Here is a 22,244-nt window from a genome sequence, read left to right as displayed (position 1 = left end):
GCTTGTTTGGTTTTGAGGGATGAATGCGAAGGTAAGGGGAGGTAGACACTGTAGTTTTACAGAACCTTCGAGGACCAGTGGCCTTGGATGTGAGAGATTTGGAGCTTGGCCAGTAGTAAACAGGCTGGCAGGGGCCATCTGGAAGTCGCCTGGGGGCTGGAGATTGCAGAGTGCTAGATAGGGCTGAGTTTTTTCCCTTGTGGGGAGCTTGAGGAGGTGTGGTTTTAACCTCCTTGAGGTCCTGAATGACTTTGAGACTCCCTGTGGGGGAGTCAGAAAGAGCCTTTTGACTGGTGACTTGCAGTTCGAGCAAATAGGAGGGAGTGGGCCTGCAGTGGGCCGAAGACCGACTGGCAGAGGGGGCTGTGTGCGCGATGGTGGGAGCTGGCTGTGGGGTGGGGGTGGGAGAGGGCCCATTAGGGGGCGACCACTGTTCTTAGGAGAGTTACATGGTGTTTTAAATCAAGTCAGACGAACTTCTGTTGTGCAAGATTATCATAGACATACCACCACCATGTAATATTAAAGCAGCCTTTTGTTTAAAAACAGATAAACAAATACAGCTTTTACCAGATTTATGATGGCAGGCGCATCACATCATTTCTCATGTACACCATCAAGAGAAGTTCTTAGAAACTTTTGATTTAGGATCCTGAAATCTCATGGAAGGAGAATGAATGTTTACTAACTCGCAACAGAGGTTACACCTGCCCAGGCACTCCCCTGAGTGTACCAGTAGTGAAGTTGTATCCACACTCAGGGGTCATAGGAAGAGGGCTGAGATGGAGGGAGTTATTCCTGGCTTGACAGTCGTTGTGAATAAATAGTTGTAGGAGTCTTATATTTTTCACTGTCACAGCATCTGACTTCCATGACTGCTTTACAGACTAGAGAAGGCGCAAGTGCCGAGGCCTTTCGCTGCTCCTCACCCCGGGTGACCTTGGCTCTCTAAGGTTCCTCAGAACAGAGCCATGTGCCCCTAGAAGGCCCTTCCATCTGGCTTGCACCACCTCTGTTCTGCTGCCCCTCAGGACAGAATTGTGAAAGTGACCTGAAGAGTGTGACAAAGCGTGGAACTTTGATGATCACACTCAGTTGGTCCCTTTGACTGGGCATTGTAAGATTGGAAATGGGCTTACATAGAATTACCCCAGCTCTGAGTCACAAGGCTGTTAAACCCAATGAATGCTATTTAATCTTACCTGTCAAGGGAAATGAAAAGCTTCCTGATGAGACAGTAACAGCATTCAAAACATCACTCGTAGGGAATTCTTCAACAGTCCAGTGGTTAGGACTAGGCACTTTCTTCACAGGGCCTGAGTTCTATCCCTGGTCAGGGAACTAAGATCCCGCATGCAGTGCAGCAAAAAAACAAACAAAACCCTCTTTAATCATAAAGTGGAGCAGCTGAGGCTCCACTACAGCCCTGCCCTGGCCCTGGGATCCTGAGGCTCCGTCCTGCCAGGTCGGGGGTAGGACCTGTCTCCAGAGAGGGATCTGAAGATTTCCCAACAGAGGGGAGAAGGAAAAGCTTAATAGCTTCCTTGTCTTCTTGACAAAGATATAAATTCAAATTTTGACTTCCTGAACTCACTTAAAAGTAGAGCAGCCTGGAGGACATTAGAAAGGCCTAGGGAGCAGTCTTGGGACAGAGGTGATTTGGTGGCAAGAGCTGAATCGCGAAGGCAGATATGACCACTCTGGTGCTGCTCCACTGGCATGATTGGACTGTGGAGAGCTTGGGTGTTTGTTTTTAAAGCAGTCTCTCTTCAAAAGAATTGAAAACAAGGTCCCACAGAGAGATCTGCACATCCATGTTCATACGAAGCAGAATGTTCACAGTATTAGAAGGTGAAGGCAGTGTGAACGTCTGCCAACAGATAAATGGATAAAAATTGGTCTCCACACACAGTGGAGTATTATTCAGCCTTACAAAAGGAAGGGCGTCCCGTCACATGGTACAGCCTGGGTGAACCGTGAGAACACAACACTAAGTGCCAGAAGCACAGGTACCGCATAGGTCCACATCTAAAACAGCCAGACTCTTAGAAAACAAGGGTGGTTGCCAGGGACTGGGGAAGCAGAGAGGGGACTCACTGCTGTTCAGTGGCTGTAGAGTTTCAGTTTTACAAGGTGAAAAGAGGGCTGGAGATGTGATGTCCAACCATGCACATCTAGTTAATCCTCCTGTATACTTCAAAGTATTAAGCTGGTTTATTTTGTATTATGTGCTTTTTTTTAAACCGCAACTCTTTTTTTTAAAAAGCAAGCAGGGTAAAGCAGCGGAGGTACCTTTTGCTGTTTCAGTTGTCGGCCTCCAGTGGCCAGCCTCCGGGGGAAGGCGGTGGAATGAGGGCAGCCGCTTTGCTACAGTTATTGAGGGTCACTGTGAACGAGGCGGCACGCTAAGTTGTTCTGTGCACTCCTTACCGGTTCCCGGAACATCATGTTGGCTCTGTGAGGCAGGCAAGATTGTCTCTTTTACCAGCGAGGAATCCAGTCATTTACCCAGGAATACACAGTCCACAGTAGCAGGGCTGTGGGACGCAAACCCAGCTCTGTCTGAATTAGAGCTGTTAACTCCATTCTCAGCGACCGGGTTTGCCGAGAATGACTTTGCAATGGATCGATTCTTCCATTCATTCACTGAAAGTCGTGATTGTGTGCCAGGCACTGTGCTGGGTGCTGAAGACACTGGGGGCTCAGGTGCTAACTTTGTCAAGCTTACTGTCACCTGGGATGAGAGACAGTGAGCAAGAAGAGATACAAATGAGGAGCCGATGACAGATTTTGGTATGTGGTACAAAAGGAGCCAGTGAGAGCACTGTGATAAGAGGACTGATCATGGGGAAGACTGGGGGACGACTTAGTTGTTTAGAAGCGGTGTTCAGAGCCGATCTCACCAGGACTGTGACCCTGGGTAGAGAGATGTTAGCAGCCGGGAGGGGCCCCAGGTGCCGTCCCCACGCAGGCTCTCTGGAGCCTACAGGAGCCTCACAGGGCTGTGATCCACGTCACATGGCTGTAATAAAGGACGAGAAATCCAAACATTCCCTCCTTAAGGGTGGGTGGGGGTGTGAGGGGAGGGGAACCAGGATTAAGGCTGTCAAAAGGGGCAAGCTTCTAGTTACGAGAGAAGTAAGGACTAGGGATGCAGTGTATAGCATGATAAATATAACGAATGCTGCTCTGCGTTATATACGAAAGTTAAGAGAAAAAATCCTGAGTTCTCATCACAAGGAAAAAAGTTTTTTTTCTTTAATGTTGCATCTGTATGAGATAATGAATGCTCACTAAACTTCCTGTGGTCATCGTTTCATGCTGTAAGGAAGTCAGATCATTAGACTGTACACCTTAGAGTTACTCAGTGCTGTATATCAATGATGTCAATAAAACTGAGAGAAAAATAAATGGCGAGAAGGTAGAAGTCAAAGGGGAAGAAAGCCAAGAACTGTTCCGTCAGAACTGTAAACTATGTCCCCAGACGGCCTTGTGATGAAAGAATCCCAGGCCTGCCAAATTCCAGCAGTGTTCCCTTGGGCCCCGGGTCACCTCACCTCTGCGCCTCGAATTTCTCATCTGTGTGGGGAGAAAAAGAAACCAGAACTTCTCCCTGGGTTGACTTCTGGTAGCATTAGCAGTGGCCGTAGGATGGTTAAAACACTGCCTGGCTTACCTCTCCTCCGGTTGGGCTAAATCCTGACGCTCATTTGGTTCTAATAGCCCCATTTTGAGAGAGACGTAGACAAAAGAGAGGGTATTCAAAGAGCAGGTCACTAGAGAGAGAGGGTTGAATTCAGGATGCTTACTTGGCACCGCGGAGGTGAATACTAGAGTATGAAACAACGACCTTCGACCGTGTGAAAGGCTGCTGCGCACAGAGAGCGGGCTGATCACACAGTGACGAGTGCTGACCTGCTCGGCGTCCATTCAAAAGGCAGATCTGAAACCCGGGCGCCAGGTCCAGCTAGGAGGAGAGCTTTTTAATAAATTGTTGTAAATGATAATAAGCTCCCGGGTCATGGAGGTGCTCAAATGAGAGTGGATAACAGGTTGTTGTAGGGTTTTGATTGAGAAAGAATTTGCTCTGCACGCACTGACCCATGCCTCCATCCTGGATGTTTTGAAGTTACGTTAGGACCATGGCTTTAGGCTGGGAGCAGATGGAATATGTTTAGGAGTGGGTATTATATTTAGTTGTGGATGACGTGTCCTCATGCACCACTACAGAACTGAAACCAGAAGACCATCTGTACTAATCAGAAGTTTGAAGTGTAAAGGAGCTCTACGTGGTGTCTGACCCTGCTCACATATTCCTTTCCTTTTTTTGGCTGTTCTGGGTCTTTGTTGCGGTACATGGGCTACTCTGTAACTACTGTTGTGAACTTTCTAGTTCACAGTGCAGGCTGCGTTGCCCTGTGGCATGTAGGGTCTTAGTTTCCCGACCAGGGATCGAACCTGTACCCCCTGCATTGGCAGGTAGGTTCTTAACCGCTGGACCTCCAGGGAAGTCCCCCAGTCACATAAGCTTCAAAGCTCTCTGGCCCAACTCCACCAGCCACTCACTTGTTCACCTGCTGCTCTTTGTAACAACTCACATAGTTAAGGAAACAGGCTACATTTTCCATTCATATACTTCTTATTGTTGCTGTTGTTCAGTTGCTAAGTTGACTCTTTGCAACCCCGTGAACTGCAGCATTCCAGGTTTCCTGTCTTTCACTATCTCCCAGAGTTTGCTCAAACTCATGTCCACTGACGTGGGACCACTGACATCAGTCTGCAGTGTAGACTGAGCCTGGGAGAGGGGTGAGGAACAGCGCCCCTCCCAGGGGAGAGCCGGAGAGCTCAGTGTAGAGGAGTGTTTAGTCCTGAGAGGCTCAGATATGCCCACTAGGCCTGCAAGCTGTTTAGCCTGCAGCCTCTGTCCCACACTGGAAAAATTCAATTAAAACAAAGCCAATGTAATTCTGAAATAAAACCATATCCAGGGCAAACCATTTACTATTTTGCTTTTTTGAATTTTTACTTTTAAATTTAATAAAGTAATTTACTTTTTGAACTTGAAACAACATGTAGGCTTCAAGTGCGTTTTCATGTAACATGATTGACTTTGGACGGTGCAGGTTCTGACGAGTTGCCTTTCAAGGTAGCCTCTATTGGTCCCCACCCTCCCTCTCTCCCCACCTCCTCATCCCCTGGGCCCCCATCCCGCTTTCCGTAGTTTCTCTGTGGGTTTGAGCAGCTTTGGGCAGAGAGCAGAGTCTTTTCACTGGGACACTAGCCTTGCACAGCCTCCCTGAAATGCTGATGACCAAGCCAGCTCAGTCTAGTCTCTAACCTAGAAAGGGACCTTCCAGTCTCAGCACACGTTGGCTTTGGCTTTTGATAGGAAGCTTCCAGGTTCAAACCTGTCTTGGTTGATGGCAACACCACCCTTCCTGTGGCTTAGGGCAAACACCCTGGACTCATCCTTGAAACCTGTGGATGCGATTCCTTCACGTGCTCCATCCAGTCCCTTAGGAAACCTTGTCAGCTCTACTGTCAGAAGGTCCCAGGCTCCAGACACTTCTCTTCCCGTCCGTCTCTAGCCATCCTGGCCCAGGCTGTTGTCGTCTCCTGCCTGGATCACTGCCATCCCCTCTTGACAGGCTTCCTGCTCCTCCTCTTGTTTTTCCTGCAGTCTGTTCTCGACACGGCCAGCAGCTGCGTCCTGTGGGACACACGTCAGACCTCGTCAGCCCTCCGCTCCTAGTCCCCACCACCCCGGGGGCTGCCCAACTCAGAGCAGCCCGGGTCGTCACCATGGCCCGCACCGTCTGCTGCTCACGTCTTGGGCCCCGTCCTCTCCTGCTCACCCCCGACTGCTCCCGCTCAGCTGTCCTGAACAAACAGGCACATTGCCACCTCCAGGTCCTTGCAGCAGCCCATGCCTCTGCCTGGGATGCTCTTCAACTGCAGGATGGCTCACTGCCTCACCTCTGAGTCCCTGCTCCAGTGTCACCTCTTAGGAGAGCCATCCAGCCCCCATGTTTAAAACCGCGGCCTTCCATCACCTCCCCAGCCACGACGCTCCTCGTCCCGCTTCCTTGCTTTGCTTTTCTCCGTTGCACTTACTGCTCTCTCTCACTGTCTCTCAGCACTGGAGACGTGCCGTCCCACTGCCTTCTGTCATCCGTTAGGTGGTTTTTATTTTTATTTTTTGCTTTTTTTGGCTGTGTTGGGTCTTCACTGTGGCGTGCGGGTTTTCTCCAGTTTGGGCGTGCTGGAGGCTTCTCTTGTTGCGGAGCACAGGCTCTGGAGCATGCAGGCTCCGTAGTTGTTCCATGCAGGCTCTCTAGTTGCCACGTGGCATTAGTTTTCCTGTGGCATGTGGGATCTTAGTTCCCCGACCAGGGATTGAACTCACATTCCCCTACATGGGAAGGCAGATTCTTAACCATTGGACCACTGAGGCAGTCCTGCTCTTAATATTCTTTAACACACAGTTTCACTTATTTATTTGGTTTATTGTCTCCCCCCTAAACGAGAATGTGAGCTCCAGGGTGGCAGAAAATTTTGTATCTCTTTTTTGTCTTTTGTTCTATTCTAGCATATTCTGGCATCTAGGACAGTGCCTGGCACAGGGTGTAGGTACTTAGTAAACAGTTCTAAAATGAGTTAACTTTCTTTTCTGTATCAAACTTGTTCCTCTAAGTCTCTCAGACCTAAAGGGGAAAAGTCCAGTGTTGTATTTTGATACTGGTACTGGGTGTGAATTAAATCCAAGAGCACGTCTCCATATTGTTCTAGGGAATCTCACAGTGTAAACAGTCTGGCATTGCTGGGTCACAGCTTTTATGGAAGGATAAAGTATGATGCATGAAACTCCAGTAAGAAAAGTGATAAATACATCATGACTCCATCTGGAGAAGTAGGTTTAGATTCAGGTGCCACCCTTAAGAGAGCTCTAGAGAAATAGGAGCACTCTCAGAGAAGAGCAGTTGAGACAATGCCAGACGTTCCAGCCATGACCCCACGTGCAGGAATGAGAGTGCTTGGCTTGGGTGGGAAAAGATTCTCGGGGAACCGGATTCCTTCTTGCAAATATGGGAGAAGGTGTCATGCAGATGATTAATAAGGCTTCAGGTCATCTCCTGCTCCCCTCCACCCCTTTAAAAGCAGACCAGCTTTGGTGGAACCTGAACATTAGGAGGGAGGGTCTCCTGAGGAGGGAAAGGTATCAAAAATATAAGCATGGTGGTGGTGCTCAGCTGTGTCCGACTTGTGGCGACCCCGTGGACTGTAGCCCGCCAGGCTCCTCTGTCCATGGGATTCTCCAGGGAAGAAGACTGGGGTGGGCTGCCATTTCCTCCTCCAGGGGATCTTCCCAACTCAGGGATTGAGCTTGCATCTCTCTGTGTCTCCCTCATTGGCAGGCGGATTCTTTACCACTATCACCACCTGGGAAGCCCAATATAAGCATACATTTACAAAAATATAGATACATTCCTCAGAGGGAGCCCATCAAATGAGGGTTCCTGGAAACTTCATCTTCTTCAGCCTCCTGGGAAATCCACCACATTCAGTCTCCTATGCCAGCAAAACCAAGCTCCTTGGTCTCTCTCCAGACCATGTCCTCTCTTCCCTCCATGGCTTTTCATTAAGTTCTGTCTAGAACCCCCTTTTCTTAACATGTCTGCTTGGCAGTATCTACTCGACCTCCAGCCTCTGTTGAAAGGCTGCCCCTTCTCCGAGGCCTTACCCACGTCCTCTGGGAAGCTTAGCTGGTGGTAAACCTTCTCCTGCATGCTCACCGAGTCCCGTGCATGCCTCCACTGCAACCCTTGGGTTATTGTTTGGTTTGTTTTGATTTGTTTGTCTGGCTTCCCTTATACTGTGTATCCGTCAGGATGGGTTGGATTATGCTGTAGTAACAAGCAACTCCAAAAACCTCAGTGACTTAAAACCACAAAAGTTATTTCTTGCTCATGTTACATGTACATTACAGATCAACTTTTGTTCTCCCTTTAGGACCCAGGCTAACAGAATAGCTATGATCTGAAACATTTCCGAGTTGCCAGAGTAAACAGTGAAGCGAAGCATGTCCTTTCTCTTAATGCTTTCCCCTGGAGATGACACATTTGCTTACATTTCACTGTTTACACCCAGCTGCAGGTGGGCAAGGGAAGCCAGTGTGTGCAGAAGGAAAGCACGCCCCAGATGGCTGGTGAAGAGCCTGAAGACTCCAGTAACTGAGTAGCTTCTGCAGTACAGCAATGACGTCTTTTCAAAAGTCCTTTTATACCCAGTACCGAGCACATAGTACTGAGCACATAGGAAGTCTTCAACTATTTTTGAGTGAAAAATTAAACCTAGTGAGTAAAACCCCCAGGAAGGTAATTTTGGGGGTGCTTGCTATAAGGAATCATTTCTAACATTTTTTCAAACCCCGTAGATGCGGAGTTCCCCGTCTCTGGAGACAGTCAAGCCTGGGCCAGCCTAACCACCTTGTAGAACTGGGTGGTTAGCCATCCTAACCACAGAAGTGACACTTTCAAGATGATTCATGTAAAGTCGAACGATTGAAATACATGGTCTCTCGAGTCCAGTATTCTTGCCTGGTGAATCCCATGAACAGAGGAGCCTGGCAAGCTACAGTCCTTAGAGTTGCAAAGAGTCGGACACAGTTGTGCAACTGAGCACAGAGCACAGGGTCCCTTTAATTCTGAGGCTGCTGTGTTTTTATTCTCATCACTCTTCTGAGCTTGAGAAAGAGTGAATTACTGTTCACCATAGAGGTGACAGCATCTGACTAGAGCAGGCTATTTCTGTTGATGACATGACAGAAACAAGAACTGTTTGAAGGGGAAAAATGAGTAAAGAGTGCTGGCCCCAAGCCCTCTGCTGGGTGGTGATTCCTAAGTGTAGAAAGTACTGTGACTCACAGGTATCCAGAGAGGCCAGCCCTGGGCCTGACATGGCCTAGACACTTGAGGCCTTGGCTCAGAGACAGACTCCAGTTCTTTGTAACTCCTTTCTTTGTTTCAGCAGAAATCTGACAATTCCAGCCAGCAGATCTGCTGGGCTGCCAGGGTCCTGCCCACACACATTCCTGAGGCCGTACCGTCTCCCTTATGTTCTTTTTGTTGTTGATTCCTGCTGACTAACCTCAGTCTAATCACTTAGCCCCACCATAGCAGAGTTCTCTAGTCATGCTCTGGAGGAAACAATCCCTCCCCTCTTCTCACACTCTAAAAATGTTATGCATGTGAAGGCTCATGAATGCCTCGTCAAGTTATTTATCTCGAAAAATAACACCATCCAACAAATTCCGCTTGTAAAAATCTTTGAGCCCTCTATACGAAGGCTCAAAATTATGTAATTAATAATGTGGATAATGTAAAACTACTGAAAGGTAGTGAGTTTATCATTCAGTTAGTATTCAGAGTGAACGTGACCTAAAAAAGAACAGAGAGTCAGAACATCGGGCTCATATATGAATCTGTCCCCTCCCATTTCTTGCCCAATAGCTCTCCGGTGCTCTGGGTGCAGGAACGAGAATAACCGACTCTGGAGGCCACTGGGATGGACTGAGAGCGATGAACGCGCTTTGCAGGCCACGAGCACTTGGCGATAGAGAAGTGACTTTCTTTCTAGCATAGCAGTAGTGCCGTCCGTGCAAATTGATTCGTTTGTGTGCGGTATTATCTTACACTTCAGAAGTCTCTGGCCATGGAAGCCATTGATTTAATCCAGAGTTTATGGCAGGGGTTCACAGGTTCACAGTTCCAGCCACTGCTGCGATGGGGATCACCTGATTTGTGCCACACAGTGACTCTGGAAGGTTTGTCACTTACAGCCCAGACTGACTTCACAGTGAGAACCTGCTGGGTGTTTGGTTTTACTTTGCTTGCACATCTGGCCGCCATACAACTTTTTGATACTTCTAGCACGTGGGGCTCATTCAGTTTTGCAGCTGTTCTGTGGGACTTCACACAAGTAGGTAATCTTTAGGATGCTTGTGATTAGGGTTAATTTCAAGGGTAAAAACTGCACTTCCAAGGACTCTGCCTCAATTAAATTGTGCCCTAATGGATTGCAGAGTGTCAAGGGTCCGACAGAATGACCACAGGCATTGATGACTGGAAACAGATATTTGAAAACAGTGAGTGGTCAGATCCCTTCCGTCTCTCTGACACAGGGAAATCCATAGCAGATGTAATTTATTGTTCCAGTTGAATGACTTAAACAGGGCAAGTTTGCCTAGTAAATGATAAGGTAGTGACGCAAATTAGGGGCTCCATTTGACACGGGCTTGGGATCTGCGGGGGCATCAGGACCCCCTCCCTCAGCCCCTCTCTCGTGCCTCATGTGACAGTGAAACCTCCTGGCTGGACGTGAGCAGTTCACAGCCGTTCTGTGTGCTGGCGACCCTATTTGCAGAGTTTGCCGCTTACTGGCACCATTCATTTTATTTATTTTCATCCTTACTGCTACTTTTAAAATTAAAAGCAACATATGACTGTACAAATTCAAACAATATAGAGGGCATAAAGTTTAAAAAAAGTAAATTCTCTTCTCCTTCCTGATAAAGTCATTACTGTTTAATGGATGAATATTTATCCATTGTTCTTCTGAATTCTTTTCATATTCAAGAAAATACAAGTCTAGATAGATTATTATACGATGAAATCATATATTTTATTATGTATTATATTACATATTTTATTATTTAAATGTCTTAAGAGATATATTTATTTATTTATTTTTAATTTATTTTTTTATTTTTTAAATTTTAAGACAGATATATTTACATCAGTACATATAGGTCTTAATCTAATAGCAGAAGTAAAACTGAAAAATTCACAAATATGAAGAAATTAAACAACACATTCTTGAACAACCGGTGAGTCAAGGGAGAAATCACAAGGGAAACTAGAAAATACCTTGAAGCAAGTGAAAACGAAAACACAACATAACAAAACTTTGATATACAGCAAAAGCAGTACTACGAGAGACATTGATAGTGATAAATACTTTCGTTAGAAAAAAGAAGAAAGAGGGGATTCCCTGGGGGCCCAGTGGTTAGGGTTTTGTGGTCCATTGCGGGGGGATGGACTCAATCCCTGGTTGGGGAACTAAGATCCTCGAGTTGCATGGTGTGGTCAAAAAAAAAAAAAAAAAGATCTCAAATCAACAGCCTAACTTTATACCTCAAGGAACTAGAAAAAGAAGAACAAACTCAACCCAACTGCCTTAAAACCAGGTTTGGTGCAACCCCTATCAAAATCCCAATGACGTTTTCTTGCAGAAATAGAAAATAATTCTAAAACCCATCTGGAATCTCAAAGGACCCTGAATAGCCATGATAATCTCGAGAAAGAAAAACAGCTAGAGGCCTTACACATCCTGATCTCAGACATATTACAAAGCGACAGCGATCAAAGCAGCGTGGTACTGGCATGGAGACAGACGGAGACCTATGGAGAAGAATACAGAACCCAGAAACAAACTCCGTCATACGTGGGCAAATGGTCTTCAGTAAGGACGCCGAGGGGGCATGTCACATGGCACCGCATGGGTGAACCTTGAGGACATTAAGTGAAAGAAGCCAGTCTCAGAAACACGAATTCTGCATAGTCCCACCTACACAGGGTGTCTACAGTTGTCAAACTCATAGAAGCAGAAAGTAGAATGATGGTTTTCAGGGGCTGAGGAGGGGGCAGGGGGACCCACTGTTGTTCAGTGAGTCTAGAGCTGCAGTTTTCCAGGGTGAAAAGAGATCTGGAGACCCGCTGAACAACAGTGAGGGTATGTTAATGATACTGTATACTTCAAAGTAGTTAAGACAGGAAATTTTATGTCATGTGTGTTTTTTTTTTTTTAATCACAAGAAGAAATTCAAGTATAACTCTATTAAAATGCTATTTTGGTTTCTCCCACTTAATTTAGCAATGATGTTAATTATTTTTAGAAATGTCCTAGTATTAAAACATCCTTGCAATCTTGGTATAAACCACAGCTTCCTCTGTGATAGATGATGAAGAGCCAATTTCCTTAATATGTAGAGAATTCTTAAAAATCTACAGAAAAAAACAGGCAAAAGTAATTTATCACAAGTATCAACAACATGAAAAGATTTTCAGCCCTCGCTGTACAGAATGCAAGTTAAAACAATAGAGACCAGTTTTCATGCACGTATGAGCAGAGACTAGGAGTCGTGATGCCATGTGGCGACCCTGAGGTCACGTCACTCTCTGCCGATGGGCGTGAAAGTCAGTACCACCTATATGGAGGGCAGTGTTGTATTTTACTGACAATATTTTAAATGCTGCAGCAGGACTTCCCTGGTGGCCCAATGGTTGAGAATCTGCCTGACGATGCAGGGGATACACGTTCAGTCCCTGCTTCAGCAAGATCCCACATGCCACAGGGCAGCCAAGCCCCCTGAGCTAGAGCTAGAGCCTGCTCTTCACAGCAGGAGAAGCGACGGCAGCGAGAAGCCGACACGCCACCCCTGGGGAGGAGCCCTGGAGAAAGCCTGTGCGCAACAGCACAGACTCAGCGCGGCCAAGGATGAAAGAGAGAAGCAATCAGCGCCACAGCAGTTCTACTTCAGAGAACTTTAGAATTTCAGGTGCTTTCAAATGCACAAGAGTGTTCTCAGGGATAGCCATTGAACCATTATTCATAAGGATTTAAAAGATCGGGGAAATGCAAAAGTCTGTTAAGAGCTAGATTGGCTAAGTAAATTTTGGTGGATGTATAAATTAGAACACTGCTTAAACGGTAGGTTCTGACATTAAAAGATGTTGAAACTACATCATTGTGGGAAGGAAAGAGAGGATCGGAACAAAATACAACTCCATTTTAGGTTTTTAACAACACTGGCTATAGTAGCTTATGCCTCTAAAAGATGTCTGAAATAATGGACAGTGGCTCTGTCTGGGGAAAACAGGGAGGATTTTCACTTTTCTTCATTATTTCTGAGAGAAACTTTGTCTCATAAATGTTCTTAAAAGAATATGAAGTGTAGGATATTCAAGACTACCTGTCAAGCCATCCTCATCATGGAAGTCTTAGACTCATCCTTTCTTGTTGTCTGCTTGAGCTTCCAGAACCGTGAAGAGCATATTAACATCACTGATTATGTTCCTGCAGCTCTGTTAGCTTCTCCCGTCACTCCTGTTTCTATCGGTGAATTGTGTGTCGCATGTCAAGGAGGGCCGAAGCCTGGCCCCCGTAACACTTGGAAAGCGTCTGCTGACAGTCGCCTTTTCAACATTCGAAATCTTTTGTTGAACTCCTATTGTCCTTCCAGTTCCTTCCTCAGAATTAAAACAACAATGGAAAGTTCCTGACTTATCTATAAAGCTAAACACTTTAAGAATTTGATCTACAAACATTTTTTTTTTCCTCCAGCCCCACAAATGTGATTATTTGCAGTGTTGAAGTACAGTGACTTAGCTGCAGCTTTGTTAGTTTAAGGAACTGAGCAATTCCTGGTTTCCAAAGACAGATTTTGGGGGGAAAGTTACGTATATTCAGTCTTATTTCCTCGTTAAAGAAAAACAATGCATTTACAAGACAAACTTTCAAGACAGGGTGGAGAAAGGATTGTGCAAAGAATGACGATGAACCTGGGATTGTCATCTGGTCCTTGTCTGCAGATCTCTTTGGCAGCATAAAACTTCACATTTTTATCAGCTCACCTCACTCAGGGCTTGACTTGGCTAACAGTCTGTTTCCTCAGGGTAACTGCTGCCCCACATGTCCGGCAGGGTCCATGAGCTGCTTCTGGATGGGCTTTCTAGATAGGGCCTTACTCTTTCAATACCACTTTTATTGGATACCCTTGAAAAAGTGTGACAAATAGACTCAGCCCCTCTTAACTAAATGGGTGGTATTACTGAAAATAGCCAGATGATGTCATCCAGGTGTTAAGTATGTGGGAATTCACTGGAAAATTCTTTCAACTTTTTGTATGTTTGGCATTTTTCCTGATAAACATTGGGGGGAAGTACAGCTCGGGAAAGTCCTTCAGGCCTCCTTCCAGCAGTGTTGTGCTTGCTCGGAGAGCTCGGTGCGTGCACTGGTGGAGGGCAGCCTCTGGAGCCCACCTGCCAGCCTCCGCTGCCTGCCAGCTGTGTGCCCTGCAGGCGGTTCCTGCACCGCTCTGAGCCAGGGTTTGCTGTGGGAGTGAAATGAGAGTGCGGGTTACAGCGCTCTCTACCCACAGTCAACTCTCAGGGACCTTTGGCAATTGCTGTCCCCTCACCCCACCCCCACTCCTGCTGTTTAATCAGCTTCCTTCGTAACAGGTGACCGAGCCACTCAGAACAGTTGGCAGTGATGCTCTCCCAGATCGTTGATTTGGAAGACAGTTGGGGGGCTACCTTGAGACTGAATTGTTAATTCAGACATTAGGACCATCTCCTAAAATCAGTTCCATTTCGTGTTGTCCCCTGCTTAGCCTTAGTAAATAAACACAAGGGACATACCGTAACTCTGCTTTCTGGAGCTCAGTCGCCATCACAAAGGTCAGTTCAGCCTGAGTGTCGGGGTCTGGGCTGGGCAGGCGGGCCTGCCGGTGGCCATGCTTGCTTCCTGAGCCGCCAGGTCTGCGGTTCTCATCCCTTTGGTTCTCCTCCCTTTCTTGCCTTGACTGGTGCTCGCAGCCACTGCTTTTACCTTCCCCAGGGCAGTCGTGAGGAAGAGGAAGGCAGCTCAGGAAGTACCATGAATCAGCGAGGCCAGCTGCATGGATCTGGGATGTGACAGTGATGGCCCTCTTCTCCAGAACTGAGGGCTGTAACCTGCCGTCCTCCACTGTCTTGGGTTTTTGAAGTCCTTTCAGAGGTTTTCAGCGTATTCACAGTTTCATGCATCACCCCAAACAGAAACCTCATCCTCATTAGCGGTCAGTCAGTCCCCATTTTCCCCTCCCCTCCCTGCCGGTGGCAAACACTATTCTACCTTCTGTCACTATGGAGGTGCCTATTCTGAGTGTTTCACACAGATGCAGCCATGTGACACGTGGCATCGTGTGTCTGCCTTCATGATCTTTCTATCCGTGTTGTAGCCCACGTCAGTACTTCATGCCTTTTTATGGCTGAACAGTAGTGCATCACATGGACAAAGCCTGGTGTGTTTATTCATTCACCTGTTGATGGCCACTGAAGTTGCTTCTACTTCAGGGCTATCATTAGGAATATTTGCGTGGACATATTTTCATTTCTATTTGGTATACCCCTAGGAGTGGGATTATTGGGCCTTATGGTAGTTCTATATTTAATTTTCTGAGAAACTGCCCAACTATTTTCTCAAGTGCAGCAAAGGCTGCACCATTTCACCTTCCAGACAGTGATGCTGGAGGGCTCTAGTCTCCCACTTCCTCGCCTGTAGTGTTATCATCTGTCATTGTGATTATAGCCATCCTGGTGGAAGTACATTGGCATCTCATTGTGGTTTTGATTTGTATTTCCCTAATCAAGATTGCTGGGAGAAATATCAATAACCTCAGATATGCAGATGACACCACCCTTATGGCAGAAAGTGAAGAGGAACTAAAAAGCCTCTTGATGAAAGTGAAAGAGGAGAGTGAAAAAGTTGGCTTAAAGCTCAACATTCAGAAAATGAAGATCATGGCATTTGGTCCCATCGCTTCATGGGAAATAGATGGGGAAACAGTGGAAACAGTGTCAGACTTTATTTTTTGGGGGGGGGCTCGAAAATCACTGCAGATGGTGATTGCAGCCATGAAATTAAAAGACGCTTACTCCTTGGAAGGGAAGTTATGACCAACCTAGATAGCATATTAAAAAGCAGAGACATTACTTTGCCAACAAAGGTCCGTCTAGTCAAGGCTATAGTTTTTCCAGTAGTCATGTATGGATGTGAGAGTTGGACTGTGAAGAAGGCTGAGAGTCAAAGAATTGATGCTTTTGAACTGTGGTGTTGGAGAAGACTCTTGAGAGTCCCATGGACTGCAAGGAGATCCAACCAGTCTATTCTCAAGATCAGTCCTAGGTGTTCTTTGGAAGGAATGATGCTAAAGCTGAAACTCCAGTACTTTTGCCACCTCATGCGAAGAGTTGACTCATTGGAAAAGTCTCTGATGCTGGGAGGGATTAGGGGCAGGAGAAAGAGGGGATGACAGAGGATGAGATGGCTGGATGGCATCACTGACTCGATGGACATGAATCTGAGTGAACTCTGGGAGTTGGTGATGGACAGGGAGGCCAGGCGTGCTGCGATTCATGGGGGTCACAAAGAGCCGGACACGACTGAGCGACTGAACTGAACTGAACTGCATGACTAATGATGTTGAGCACTTTTTAAACAGTTCATTCATTGCTGGCTGTGCTGGGTTTCCGTTGCTCCAGGGGCTTTCTCTGGTTGCAGCAGGAGGGGACTGCTCTCCAGCTGTGGTGCATGGGCCTCTCATCGAGGTGGCTTCTCTTGTTGCGGAGCCTGGGCTCTAGGGTGTGGGCTCCAGTAGTTGCCACACGTGGGCTCAGCAGTTTCGGCTTTTGGGCTGTAGAGAGTTGTGGTGCATGGGCTTAGCTGCTCCTCGGCATGTGGGATCTTCCCAGAGCAGGGATCAAAACCATGTCTCCTGCATCAGCAGGCGGATTCTTTACCACTGAGCCACCAGGGAAGCCCAACTTCATTTTAAATATGCTTATTGTTCATTTGTAGGCCTGCTTTGGAGAAATGTCTATTCAAATTCTTTACCTATTTCTTAATTGGATTTTTGTCTTCTTCTTATTCAGTAATAAGCCCTTTTATCTGATACGATTTGCAAATATTTTCTCCCATTCCGTGGTTTGTCTTTTTCACTTTGTTGATGGCAGCCTTTAAGGCACAGAAAGTTATTTTAAAAAAGATGCATAACATTTCAGTGGAGGAAATGGTGACAAGTGGGTGCACTGGGCGTATGTTTATCCTTATCTCACACCAGCTTTTTTTTTTACTAGCAATTATTTTTTATCATCATGATCACCAGATGTTAAAGGAAAAAAAAGTAGTTTGCTGTGTTTATTTACTAAGAACTTACATGGAGGTATTTTACCTTTTTTTTACACTTTTATATCAAATCTAAACACTGATGATAATATGATTCTGGTGTTAGAATAACCGTTATTTTAGTCATTATCAGCATTGCAATTTGCTGAAAGAAAGGTAATGATGATTGTGGTGGTATGTTAATATCAATAATAGACATCACGGAAAGTTTTCTCCTGGCATCTCATGAAAGAATTAGTAGTACTTTACATGTAAATAAATCATCTCAGCTTTTGAAATAAATTTCAAATGGATCAAAGCTTTCAGGGTTGGTTTTTTTTTTTTTAAAGAAACAATAAAGGCACCAGAAGAAATAAAAAGCAAGCCCAATACAAGGTCACGGGTCGCACGCACACCCAAGGTGAAGCCACTCAAGGGGCTTCTGCCCCAGGGAGAGAGGTACAGTCACCGGGCCACAAACTGCGTCTGTGCACTCTCTGACCCTCCGACCTTGGGCTTTACCTGAGCACTAGGAGTCCGGGGTACAGGCAGTAACTCTAAGGTTGTCCCTCTCCCGCAGCCTGGAGCCGGGGTGACAGGGCAGGGCAGGCCAGTCCCCAGAGCTCAGCCCCGAGCAGCAGTGCCCTCTCCCCAGGACACGCGCCGCCACGACGCGGCCTCTGGGCTTGGCGCCGGAGAGGCAGAGGCGGCGTCCGGCGCTCGTGTGGGAAGGCTATGAAAAGAAAACCCTTATTGGCCCAAACATTTAAACAAGAATTACACTAGGATCTTTTGTTCTCGCTCTGACATGGCCAGAATTCATTTGAAGGTCCAGAAGAGGATTATTTTTGTTGTTGTCGTTTTCAAATCTGAGTTATTTTATGTGAGCAAACAGAGGGAAACACAAAACAGAAACACATGGCTAAAGTCTGTCCCGTGGTGTCGGGGTGAACCACATCACTCTTCGGGGCACTGTTTTGTGCTTAAGGGGCTCCCGACTGGAATGTTCCATCCAAGGTGCTGTTTCCTTCCTCGGGAGAAGGCCCCGGTGACCGGAGGCAAGCAGCAGAGTGTCTGGGAATCGGGGATACACACGCAGCTCGGGAGAGCCTCACCTCTCTTTTTTTCCTCCCCAGGTTTAACAGGGAAAACCTGTTTTCTGGCAACAACTGAAGAAGCCCTCGGAAGCTGTTCCTTTGGGCCTCATGGAGCAGCTGGAAGCCGTGCTGTGAGACCCCCAGCGGGAGGAGCTGTCGCCCACTGATCACTCAGCACGACGGTCGTCATGGCCAGCAAGAGGAAGTCCACCACCCCGTGCATGATCCCTGTGAAGACCGTGGTGCTGCCCAGCTCCAGTGCCGAGGCCCCGCCCGCAGAGCCCGGGCCCGAGGGGCCCCCCCAGGAGCCGCCCCCGGAAGCGCCTGCCACCAGCACCGAGGCCACCCAGAGCGCCAGTGGTCCCGATGTCCCCTCGCTTGCCAACGGGCACCGGAGCACCTTGGATGGCTACGCGTATGCCTGTAAATACTGTGACTTCAGATCCCAGGACATAACCCAGTTTGTGGGACATCTGAGCTCAGAGCACACAGACTTTAACAAAGACCCAAGCTTTGTATGCACTGAATGCAGCTTTCTGGCAAAAACTCCCGAGGGGCTTTCTCTGCACAACGCCAAGTGTCACTCGGGGGAAGCCAGCTTTGTGTGGAATGTGGCCAAGCCAGACAATCACATGGTTGTGGAGCAGAGTGTCCCCGAGGGCACCAGCCCTCCTGACCTGTCAGGGGAGCCAAACGTGGAGGGGACGGATGGACAGGCGGAAATCATCATCACCAAGACCCCAATCATGAAGATAATGAAAGGCAAAGCTGAAGCCAAGAAGATCCACACGCTCAAGGAGAACGTGCCCAGCCAGCCCACCAGGGAGGCCTTACCAAACCCTCCAGCTGGGGACACGGAGGTGAAAGAGGGGGACCACGCCTTTGTCAACGGTGCGGCCCCCACCAGCCAGGCCTCAACCAACCCCACGAAGCCCCCCCACTCAGCCAACGGGCCCCTGCTGGGGACGGTGCCAGTGCTGCCTGCGGGCATCGCCCAGCTCCTCTCCCTGCAGCAGCCACCCCCGCAGGCCCAGCAGCCCCTGCCCACCGCCAGGTCCCTCCCCAAAGTGATGATCCCGCTGAGCAGCATTCCCACGTACAACGCGGCCATGGACTCCAACAGCTTTCTGAAGAACTCCTTCCACAAGTTCCCCTACCCGACCAAAGCCGAGCTCTGCTACTTGACTGTGGTCACCAAGTACCCGGAGGAACAGCTCAAGATCTGGTTCACCGCCCAGAGGCTGAAGCAGGGCATCAGCTGGTCCCCGGAGGAGATTGAGGACGCTCGGAAAAAGATGTTCAACACTGTCATCCAGTCGGTGCCCCAGCCCACCATCACGGTCCTCAACACCCCCCTGGTCGCCAGCAGTGGCAACGTCCAGCACCTCATCCAGGCCGCTCTGCCCGGGCATGTGGTGGGGCAGCCGGAGGGCGCGGCGGGGGGACTTCTGGTCACTCAGCCTCTGATGGCCAATGGGCTGCAGGCCCCCAGCTCCTCTCTCCCCCTGGCAGTCACCTCTGTCCCCAAGCCGCCTGCTGTCGCACCCATTAACACCGTGTGTTCAAATACGACATCGGCCGTGAAGGTGGTAAACGCCGCCCAGTCGCTCCTCACAGCCTGCCCTAGCATCACCTCCCAAGCCTTCCTCGATGCCAGCATCTACAAGAACAAGAAGTCTCATGAACAGCTGTCAGCTCTGAAAGGGAGCTTCTGTCGGAACCAGTTCCCAGGGCAGAGCGAAGTGGAGCATCTGACCAAGGTGACAGGCCTCAGCACCCGGGAGGTGCGCAAGTGGTTCAGCGACCGCAGGTACCACTGCCGGAACCTCAAGGGCTCCAGGGCTGGCCTGCCTGGAGAGCACGGCACCCTGCTCGTCGACCCTGTGCCCGAGGCACCCTTCTCCCCATCATGCAAGGCCCCCGAGGTGACCTGCCTCCCCACAGCGGCCACCCTGGCCACCCCACCTTCTGCCAAGCGACAGTCCTGGCACCAGACCCCCGACTTCACACCAACCAAATACAAGGAGCGGGCCCCCGAGCAGCTCAGAGCCCTGGAGAGCAGTTTTGCACAAAACCCCCTTCCCCTGGACGAGGAGCTGGACCGCCTGAGAACTGAGACCAAAATGACCCGCAGGGAGATTGATGGCTGGTTTTCAGAGAGACGGAAAAAAGTGAGTGCCGAGGAGGCCAAGAAGGCCGAGGAGGGGGCTTCTCCAGGGGAGGAGGAGGCCGCTGAGACTGAGGGGGAGGAGGGCTTAGCCGGGGAAAATGGCTCCCCAGAAGCGCCCAGTGGCCACTCGCTGGCCGAACGCAAAGTCAGCCCCATCAAAATCAACCTCAAGAACCTGCGGGTGACAGAGGCCAACGGCAAGGGCGAGCTCGTGGGGCTGGGCGTCTGCGAGCCTGAGGACGAGGTGGCCGGCAAGCTGGCGGAGCAGCCACCAGGCAAGGCGGGCTGCAAGAAGACGGCCCAGCAGCGGCACCTGCTGCGGCAGCTCTTCGTGCAGACGCAATGGCCCAGCACCCAGGACTACGACTCCATCATGGCCCAGACGGGCCTGCCGCGGCCCGAGGTGGTGCGCTGGTTTGGGGACAGCCGGTACGCCCTGAAGAACGGCCAGCTCAAGTGGTACGAAGACTACAAGAGGGGCAACTTCCCCCCTGGGCTGCTAGTCATTGCGCCCGGCAACCGGGAGCTGCTGCAGGACTATTACGTGACCCACAGGATGCTGTATGAGCAGGACCTGCAGAGCCTGTGCGATAAGACCCAGATGAGCGCCCAGCAGGTCAAGCAGTGGTTTGCCGAGAAGATGGGTGAGGAGACCCGGGCTGTGGCCGACACGGGCAGCGAGGGCCAGGGCCCCTGCGCCGGCGACCCTGCGGCCATTCACAAAGGGCTGGGTGACGCCTATGTGGAGGACTCCCACAGTGAGTCGTGGGAGCCCAGCGCCCCTGAGGCCAGCGCAGAGCCCTTTGACACGCAGAGTCCCCAGGCTGGACCTCAGCTGGGTAAGGAGCCCCCCAGGACTGTGCCGTCCTCTGAGGGTGCCAGGGCACTGGGTGGCGGGGAGCTGAGTCTAGGGCTGGGGTAGCTGCTATTTCTCAGGCTCTCTGACAGCAGGACCACCTTGTCTGGCTGCTTCCAGGGACACCAGGCAGCAGAACCCATTCGAGCATCTGTGATGAAGGGCTGACTATTGGGTCTGTTTCATTTTGCGTTTGTTAAACATGTGCAGGGAAAGGAAGGAGCGCAGCTAATCCACCACCGAATCCACTCTTCTCTAATAATTTCTTAGCCGAAGGAGAGAATAAGTTAGAACATTACCTGAGCCAGACAAGCTACCAGGCAGGAGACAAAATAGGCCTGTCTGTTCCTGATGAGGAAATTCAACCCAAAGTGGGGAACAAAAGCAGAGGGAGCCTTCCACTGACCTTAGATACATGAAGTGCCTTTTTTTTTTTTTAAGGGTGAAAAATCCTGTACCTTGCATTTCTGTATTTCTTCCTGATGTAGAGGACATGGAGACTCCTCTTCCGTCTTAGATATACAGAATCCAAAGCTTGAATTTGTTTCTCAGCTTCTCTGGATCAGGACACTAGTACTTGAAAGAAAGCTTTAGAAGGTTATTTATTGAAGACAGTTTGACGCCTCAGACACATCACATTATCTGGTGTTGGTTTTCTCAGGTGTTGACCCCTCAGTTCCTGGCCTCTCCCTCCTCTCCCCACCCTCCTCACTGGTGGCCTTGTCACAGGCTGGCCAGGAGCAAGGTGGTGTTCAGTCGCTCAGCCGTGTCCAACTCTTTGCGACCCCATGGACTGTAGCACCCCAGGCTTCCCTGTCCTTCACCATCTCCCAGTTTGCTCAGACTTGTATCCATTGAGTCAGTGATGCCATCCAACCATCTCATCCTCTGTGGTGCCCTTCTCCTCCTGCCTTCAATCTTCTCCACAGTTGGCTTTTTGTATCAGGTGGCTGAAGTATTGGAGCTTTAGCCCTTCCAGTGAATATTGAGGGTTGACTTCCTTTGGGATTGACTGCTTTGGTCTCCTTGCTGTCCAAGGGACTCTCAAGAGTCTTCCCCAGCACAATTGGAAAGCATCAGTTCTTCAGTGCTCAGCCTTTTTTATGGTCCAGCTCTCACATCTCTTTATGGGAGG

At 48.9% G+C, this 22,244-nt stretch overlaps 1 protein-coding gene across 3 annotated transcripts in view; it reads left to right on the top strand.

The window, feature by feature from the left end:
* Positions 1-22,244, top strand: part of ZHX3 (zinc fingers and homeoboxes 3) — a 113,097-nt gene that overhangs the window by 84,174 nt on the left and 6,679 nt on the right. For all 3 annotated transcript variants that reach the window (XM_018057872.1, XM_018057871.1, XM_018057873.1), the window contains exon 3: positions 18,123-21,092. In XM_018057872.1, coding sequence (XP_017913361.1) covers positions 18,272-21,092 — 2,821 coding nt within the window. In that variant the 5' untranslated portion in view covers positions 18,123-18,271. The remainder of the gene's footprint in view (positions 1-18,122; positions 21,093-22,244) is intronic.

Source organism: Capra hircus, chromosome 13 (genome assembly GCF_001704415.2).
Source record: "Capra hircus breed San Clemente chromosome 13, ASM170441v1, whole genome shotgun sequence".
Lineage (NCBI taxonomy): Eukaryota > Metazoa > Chordata > Mammalia > Artiodactyla > Bovidae > Capra > Capra hircus.
The sequence above is the reverse complement of the archived record's forward strand: the minus strand, read 5'-3'. Positions and strand labels throughout refer to the sequence as shown.